The sequence below is a fragment of the Lipotes vexillifer genome, unplaced genomic scaffold (genome assembly GCF_000442215.2).
Source record: "Lipotes vexillifer unplaced genomic scaffold, Lipotes_vexillifer_v1.1 scaffold253, whole genome shotgun sequence".
NCBI lineage: Eukaryota > Metazoa > Chordata > Mammalia > Artiodactyla > Lipotidae > Lipotes > Lipotes vexillifer.
In genome coordinates this window covers 3,368,505-3,377,119 of record NW_006780322.1, presented here as the reverse complement: position 1 = coordinate 3,377,119, position 8,615 = coordinate 3,368,505, and the positions used below count along the sequence as shown (strand labels likewise).

Sequence of the window (8,615 nt, the reverse complement as noted above, 5' to 3'; positions counted from 1 at the left end):
CGAGCACAGGCTCGATCCCTGGTCTGGGAAGATCCCACATGATGCAGAGCAACCAAGCCCCGGGCACTACAGCTACTGAGCCTGTGCTCTAGAGCCTGCGAGCCACAACTACTGAGCCCGTGTGCTGCAACTACTGAAGCCTGCGTGCCTAAAGCCCGTGCTCTGCAACAAGAGAAGCCACTGCAATGAGAAGCCCGCGCACCTCAATAGAGTAGCCCCCACTTGCGGCAACTAGAGAAACCCCGTGCACAGCAACAAAGACCCAACATAACCAAAAATAAATAAATAAAATAAATAAATTTATATATATATTAAAAAGAAAACACTAAAGGACAAAGAAAAGTTTATAAAGTCACGGCTAATTAAAAAAAAGTGAGGTTATACTGCTCTAACTCTACAATGATGCTCTAAATGGCATACTCTTTGTAAGGCAGTAGGTTAGGGTTAGGGTTATTAAACTCAGGATAATGTTTAGGTGTTTTGTAAATTATCCATATGACTGTTTCCTTTAGCTAGGGAAGATAGGGAAGATAAGGACTATTTATTCCTATATTCAGTTTCCTTAAGAAAGTTATATAGTTTAGGATTTTCTTACTCCTATCTTGATGCTCCATTTCCTCATAGAAATGTTTGTGGGATCAAGTTTGAACCACTAGAACTGCCTGGAAAAACAAAGGCAGCAAAATCTGGAAGAAAATGCCAAGGTCCTAAATATATTCATAGCTTTTGTTTCAACTGAATCAAACATGCTTGTGAGGACTTCCCTGGTGGCGCAGTGGTTAAGAATCCGCCTGCCAATGCCGGGGACACGGGCTCAAGCTCTGGTCCGGGAAGATCCCACATGCCGTGGAGCAACTAAGCCCATGTGCCACAACTAGTGAGCCTCCACTCTAGAGCCTGTGAGCCACAACTACTGAAGCCCCCGCGCCTAGAGCCCATGCTCTGCAACAAGAGAAGCCACTGCAGTAAGAAGCCCGTGCATGCAACGAAGAGTAGCCCCTGCTCGCCGCAACTAGAGAAAGCCCACGCGCAGCAACAAGGACCCAATGCAGCCAAAAATGGATGGATGGATGGATGGATGGATGGATGGATAGATAGATAAATAAATAAATAATAATTAAAAAAAACATGCTTGTGAGTCCTCCAAATAGTATGTGAATAAATCTACTAAGTATTAGAAAAAATTTAATACCCTGTTAAGTTTGTTGCAGCATTTTAAAATCCACTGTGTGAGCATGAGTCAATCGAGGTGGTCACATTCATCATGTCACCCCTGCATCCATGAACCACTACTCTGGAACTATAATACATGAAGAGCCCTTATATGCTATCATTTTAGCTAGAAGCATTAACGACGATTATCAACAATTTCATTTAAAAATACCTATTAGCCCAGCAATTACTCTGCAAAGTCAAGAACCTTCTCACCTGTTGCACGGGATTTATCATATCAAGAGTTTCTTTGCCCCAGTAGCATTTCACAACATGGCCTTCAATGGTAGTTCCATTAACAGAAACAATTGCATGTGCTGCACTTTCATGGGAATTGAACCTATTGAAAATAATATTAAGAATTACCAATATAAATTGTTTAGTATACATATAGCTGATTCACTTTGTTATACAGCAGAAACTAACACAACATTGTAAAGCAATTGTACTCCAATAAAGATGTTAAAAATAGTTTAAAGTGCTTATGAATAAAACCTATTTTTAAAAATCAAACTGAGCCTGAAGTATAACAGGAAGTTAATATAAAAGAATCAATAAAATGGCATATTTTCATTTTTTTTCCCCTCAAAGATCTTATAGTTCTGGGGAAACTTCTTTTAATAGAATGTTTTATTTGCCTTGTGTTGGAAGGAGGGAGCTATTAAAAAAGTGGCAAATATGATAAACACTAGAGAAATTTTAATTTCTTTATAACCAAAGTAAATTTTAAAGAAAACCACTAAGTTAAATGTTCAAAAATGATCTGGGGGGAAACATTTTTTTAAAAACCACCCCTACCGAACAAAAGAATATCCTTTATCTGGAAAGACTCGAATTTCCATTATTTGTCCAAATGGCGAAAAAGTCTGACGCATTAGTTGTTCTGTTAGACAAAAAAAAAAAAAAAAAAAACCCGCATTAAAATCCTACAAATACCAAGCCTTTTAGTTTAAAAATTAATCTCAAGACGCCACATAGGTAAAGGCCCCATACCTGTTAGCCCAGAAGTGACACCTCCACAATATACAGTACAGTTGCTTGGACTAGACTGATTTACGACCTCATCATATGATAGCTGTTTGGTGTTTGCTGGGGAGGAAAAATTTAATATTTTTAATTCATTAAATAAAATGTTCAGAAAGAGTAAAGCAACATTAACTACACTACTGTAATGGTAATATTTACCTTGATCAAAATGCTTATTTAATACATATTACATTTGACTGAGGATTAAACCTTCCCCAAGAATGTCTAAAAATTACTCAATATTCTCTATTTAATAGGAGACTTGACATTAGAGATATAATTTATTATTTATAATTACAAAAATGAAAACTAAGTACATTTTTGAACAGTAGTCTTGATTTGCTTCTCATCTATTTCTGCAATAAGTCTCCGGGAACAGCTCTAACATTTAAAATCTAGTGTATTTTCCTCCAAAATTCCACATTTCCTTTTCTTCTCCAATTCACCTACACTCATATGTACTCTTTGGAGCTGGAGGCTTTCGGGTTGCCCAGTTAGTTCTGATTTGTCTTCCACCAAGCCACTGGCCACCCATCTGTTGAATGGCGTTTTCAGCATCCTGTTCCACACAACATTAGAAATGACAAAGAAGCCACTATTAGTTGACGTTAAACAATTATTAGCAATAGAGAAAACTCATGGTTGCTTTTCACAAATGTTTTTTGAATGAAATGCTTTGTGAAATACACAATATATGACAGCTTTCCTAAAACACAATGGTGCTTTTAAACTGTCTTTTTTTTACTTGGATATCAGACTTTGGGAATGTTAATCACCTGAAAGACTCGAGCCCAAAAGCCCTTATTGAGGTAGCCATTGTAAAGTTCATGGAACAACCCATACTATTATGGATGAAAATTGCACTTTATACAATCCAACATGCTTTTAATGACAGTGTTTGGTTTCTCATTCATCTTACAAGTAAATACTGAACAGCTATCATGTCCTAGACAGCAGGTTAAGTGCTAGGGAAACGTTGGTCAATGAGGTAGACATGGTCTCTGCGGCCACAGAACTTACAATCTTTTGCGGGGGACAAATAAAGTAATTACAGATTGTGGTAAATGCCATGAGAGAAACAAAAGGTTGAGAGAGAGAATATCCCATGCTGAGATACAGGCATGGGAATCTACTTTAGAGCAGCATGATTAGGGAAGGTCTCTGAAATGACATTTAAGTTGAAATAGAGAGGAAGAGGAGCTAGAAAAGTCCAAACACCAGGGTGTTCCTGATAGAGGGAAAAGCACTGCAAGGTGTGTTAAGGCAGGAAAGTGTTTGGTACGCATCTTAAAGAAGCATGTGAAAGATGACTAGTTTTACTGGAATCTAGTGTGCAAAAAAGGAAAAGTGCCAGAGGAAAAAACTGATTATTTTAAGAAAGATTATCATGATTCAATTTATGTTTTAAGAAGGCCATTCTTATGTTTTAAGGAGAACAGTTTGGGGAAATAGTAAAAGGAAAAAGACACTTTATGAGACTAATGCAATATCCAGATTAAAAAAACAGTCGGTGACCAGGACTAATGCAGTAGCAGTGGATGTAATCTAAAGGAAGAGTCAAGAGAACTGGTGGGGAGGGATGTGCACAGTAAGCCAAAGGGCAGGAATCAAAGATAATTCCTAGGTTTTGCCTGGGCAGTAGGGAGGATAGTGCTAGCATTAATGGAAATGAGAAGCCTGGGAGGGAGGAGGGCAACAAGTTTGAGGAAGAAACAAAGATGATTTAAGACACACTAAGTTTGAGATATCTGTAAGACATCTAAATGAAGACCATTTGTTAGTAAGTGTGCGGAGCTGGAGATATAAGATTCAGAGTCATAAAGAAAGACTAGAGAGAAGAACGCATCCTGGGATAGAGCCCTGAAAAACAGCAAAATCTGAAATCTGGGTAAAGGTGAGATCACTAGCTAAGGTGACTAAGGTGACTAAGAAGGAATAGCCAGTGATGAAGGAAGAAACCCTCAAAAATCTATTGTCAGGGGCTTCCCTGGTGGCACAGTGGTTGAGAGTCCACCTGCCGATGCAGGGGACACGGGTTCGTGCCCCGGTCCGGGAAGATCCCACATGCCTCGGAGCGGCTGGGCCTGTGAGCCATGGCCGCTGAGCCTGCGCGTCGGGAACCTGTGCTCCGCAACGGGAGAGGCCACAACAGTGAGAGAGGCCCGCGTACCGCAAAAAAACAAAAACAAAAAAACTACTGTCAGGGTCAAGCAAGCAGAAGTCAAGAGGTGAACTTGAAAAGGGTAGTGCTGGTATAGAGTAAGAACAAAAGCCAGAGTAGACTGAAAGGGACTCCCCTGGTGGCGCAGTGGTTAAGAATCTGCCTGCCAATGCAGGGGACATGGGTTAGAGCCCTGGTCTGGGAAGATCCCACATGCTACGGAGCAACTAAGCCTGTATGCCACAACTACTGAGGCTGCGCTCTAGAGCCTGCACGCCTAGAGCCCACAAGCCACAACTACTGAGCCCGCACACCTACAGCCCATGCTCTGCAACAAGAGAAGCCACTGCAACGAAAAGCCCATGCACTGCAACGAAGACCCAATGCAGCCAAAAATAAATAAATATAGAAAAAATAAACTTATTAAAAAAAAAGAGTACAGTGACAAGTAGATGGGGTTCAGCTTTGGTTTGCGTATGTCAAATGTCAGCTTTAACTAGCACAAAAGAACAGGCAAACTAAAAGCTGTTCTTGAGACACATAAAAAGGAAATGCATATTCTTAAAAAAGAAACAAATATTGCTTACCACACTAACAAGTCTGAACTCCATACGATGTTTAATTACTGTTGTGGGTTGAACTGTGTCTCTTAAATTTATATGAAGTCCTATCTACCCTGCCCTTAACTGTGAATACGACCTTATTTGGAAATAGGGTCTTTGCAGATGTATTAGTTAAGATGAGGTCAATACAAATTAGGGTGGGCCCTTTAAGAAGGGCCATTGTAAGAAGAGGAGAAGCTAACGTGGACACACACAGAGGGAAGGCCATGTGGAGACCAAGGCAGAGATTGGAGTGATGTAGCTACAAGCCAAGGATACCAAGACTGCCAGTCACCACCAGAAACTAAGAAGAGGGAAAGAAGGATTCTTCCACAGTCTTCTGATGGAACATGGCCATGATGACAACTCTCTCACTGTGCCACCAGGGAAGCCCCCTATTTATCAATTCTTTAAGGAACTCATACTAATTGTGGCTACCAATCCATTGTATGAGGTATTTTTCTACCTTTCCTAAATATTATGCTGTGATTAACAGTAAAGCTTTGAGAACCAGCTACATTCTCATAGTTTTTATTTCCTTATCTCATCTTATACTTGGTAGATGGGACATATACACGACGGAGCTTTTACCCCTTCACCTCTCAATATGCTTTACCATGTGCAACTTTTCTTCTAATATACGGATTCTTCCTGACCTCTTTGGCTAACTTACTTCTTAGAAGACATTTTTACTTCCTGAGAGGAAGATGATAGCTATACATTTAAACAATGTGATTGCAAGATATGATGTTACTGTGCAAACAGAGGACATCCCATTACAGTGCATTCTACCCGCTTTTGCCTTAACTTACAAGCCATGTAAACATTTTTAGGGCAGATTTTTTAATTTGAAAAGTAGATTTGGGGCAAAACGGTTGCAAGCTGGCTGCTATAGCAAGCATCTGGATAGTAAGAGTTCATAGGGAGGAATAACCAAACAGTTTCAATGTAAGCAGCCAGGAACTAGAAAAAAAACAAGACAATTTGACACTATTTGCATAACTGCGAACGGGTGGTTTTTTTTTTTTTTATGGGTGTATTTTTAAAAGACTCAGAATGATGCTCATAAATTTGACCTGAAGTCATCAAGAAATGATATCTATTTCAAATACTCTATTTACTAGAGTAAGAAAATCCTTTCTAAAATACATTTTATATTATCAAAAATTTTAATGGCTCATTCTAAGGCACTCTTACACAGAAAGTACAATATTTTTGTAGTAATCGTTGGCAAACAACAGTCGTAACATAGAGGCAATACAATAAAATCTAAGGTTAATGAAACCTTAGTGTATACTCCAAGATTAGTGCATTAAATTCTCCTACCATCCATCCCTATATTTTTAGAAATGTGATTATCTCTGCATTTAATGGTTTGGAACCTTGAGTTATCACACTAAAAATAATTATTTATTTGAATTTGTAAATATTTATAAGGTTCAAACTTCAAAGAGTACAATACAGATAGAAGCCTCCTGCCCTGCTGCCCATCTGCCTAACTCTCATTACCTACCCTCCAAACAGGAAACCCTACAAGTTTCTTGTTATCCCTGAAGGGGGAAAAGAAATCACACACACGCACACTCCCTTCTTTTTTACACAAAAGAGCTTTTTCACCTGACAATATACCATGGAAGTCTTTCCATAACCAGTACTTACAGAGCTTCCTCATTCATTTTCTTTTTTGTAAACAACAGCACAGTATTATATTGTATGGAGAACATACCAAAGATTTTACCCAGCCGTCACACTACACATGAGCCTTTTCCTTCTTTATACCCTCCTTTCACCTCTCATTTGACAAAATGTGCTATTCTTCCTTTTCTCTGCAAAACCCAGAAATCTCAAGTCCATGCAAATTCATGTTCAGTAATGTTTACTGAATGAAGGAAATGATGAGACATTTTCAAATACATTAATACACAATTTTAAGAAATGTTCCCACCCATTGGAACATTTTATTAGCTACATTTGAATTACCATGGGAATATAAAACAGGGACGTAATGAATTAAATATATAAATGAGATAGTCAATATCTAACTTTGGCTGATGATTTAAACAACTCTACTTTCTGTATTCGGAAAACATTTTATCAGTAGTTTGCATGCATCAGGTGCTAAATAAATGCTGACTAAATGACCAAACAGGAGAAAAAAGATATCCTCTAGTGAGGGTATTAATTATCAGTGAAATGAACAAATGGCAGATGAGGAAAATGATTAACAATCGAAACAAAATGAATATTTTTATCCTTTACTCTTAAAGCACCACACATGCACTTTTTATTTATTTAGCTCACCCATTTGTTGAAAAAGGAGACAAAGCCATATCCCTTAGACTTTCCTGTTGCCATGTCTTTTACCACTCGGGCATCTCTGAAATCAGAAACAATCGGAAGTTTAGGTTTGCAAACTCTCCTCTGGATATCAAGTGAGAATTTTATACACAACTCATTTTCATGTTTCATCTTCATTAAAATGAACCTTTAATGCAAATTCACCTTTTATTCTATAAAATTTATCATGTATTAGCAAATGAGGCTTAATTTTATAAACATGCAAATCAATAACTTCTTAAATATATACATATACATTGTACAGAAACTGCCTCCCACTTCAAAGTTTTTAAATTTTTAAATATTAAGCATGGTAAAAGCAGCTATTCACATGAATTTTACTTAACTTATAGGGTTCACAGGCACACTAAATGAACGGCTTTCTTTAACCATGCAATTTATAATTTGCTATTTGACACTATATACTTACTACCTAATCATTAAAAAATTAAAATAGAAAACTGGAAACTAAAAGAATGGAAAAGTTGTATATTCCCTAAATTAATTAAATTTTTTCATTTTCTCAGATCAGTTCATACCCCCCTTCCGGACTATGGGTAAATTTTGAGAACTTGACTTTTCAGAAATGTTAAATCATTGAAGAAAAATACTAGACACACACTTTAGTTTTATACTATATAAGAGAAGATTTTACACTAAATTCTAAAATAGCAATCATATAAGATTGATTGGAAACTATAAGATATAAAAGCAAAATTTTAAAAAGTCAGAAAGTAAAAAAGCACGCCAACATTTATCCACTGTGAACCGTAGCTTGTAGTTAGCCAGGGCAATTCTGTCCATTCTTCAGAGATACTCTGCAAAATAACCAGAGCCCTATTATTTGAGATTGAGTAAAAAACCCAGCCATGATAGCTAAAACTCCATACCTCAAAAAATTGGACTCAAATTGTGCTTCACAGGCAATCTGCTTTTAAGTTAGCCAGGTATGTCACAATGCTTGTTCTCTCAGGACACATGAACAAAACAGGCACTTTTACAACAAAAACCCAAGTCAGAAAGCCATGCAATATAATTTTATATTAAAGTATACATAAGCATATTTTGATCAATTTAGGAGTGATTTATTAAGTGTTTAGGGTCAAAATGACAAAGAGGTGATGGTGAAAGGGGAAAACTAATGCAAGCCACTTCTCAATATGTAAAAATACTTATTAAAATTATCTGTATGGTACACATGCATTTAATTTGTAGCTGATTCATCTCTATAGCAAAATTTGTTAGACTACCCTAAACTCAAGGAACAGGAAAAGTTT

The 8,615-nt window shown here is 37.4% G+C and overlaps 1 protein-coding gene across 3 annotated transcripts in view; it reads right to left on the bottom strand.

Annotated features, from left to right (window-relative positions):
• TIA1 (TIA1 cytotoxic granule associated RNA binding protein) overlaps positions 1-8,615 on the bottom strand; it is a 29,509-nt gene that overhangs the window by 4,444 nt on the left and 16,450 nt on the right. For all 3 annotated transcript variants that reach the window (XM_007453406.1, XM_007453407.1, XM_007453408.1), the window contains 5 exons: positions 7,303-7,378; positions 2,689-2,797; positions 2,206-2,301; positions 2,011-2,095; positions 1,429-1,552 (listed from right to left, as the gene is read on the bottom strand). In XM_007453406.1, the coding sequence (XP_007453468.1) occupies positions 1,429-1,552; positions 2,011-2,095; positions 2,206-2,301; positions 2,689-2,797; positions 7,303-7,378 (490 nt within the window). The remainder of the gene's footprint in view (positions 1-1,428; positions 1,553-2,010; positions 2,096-2,205; positions 2,302-2,688; positions 2,798-7,302; positions 7,379-8,615) is intronic.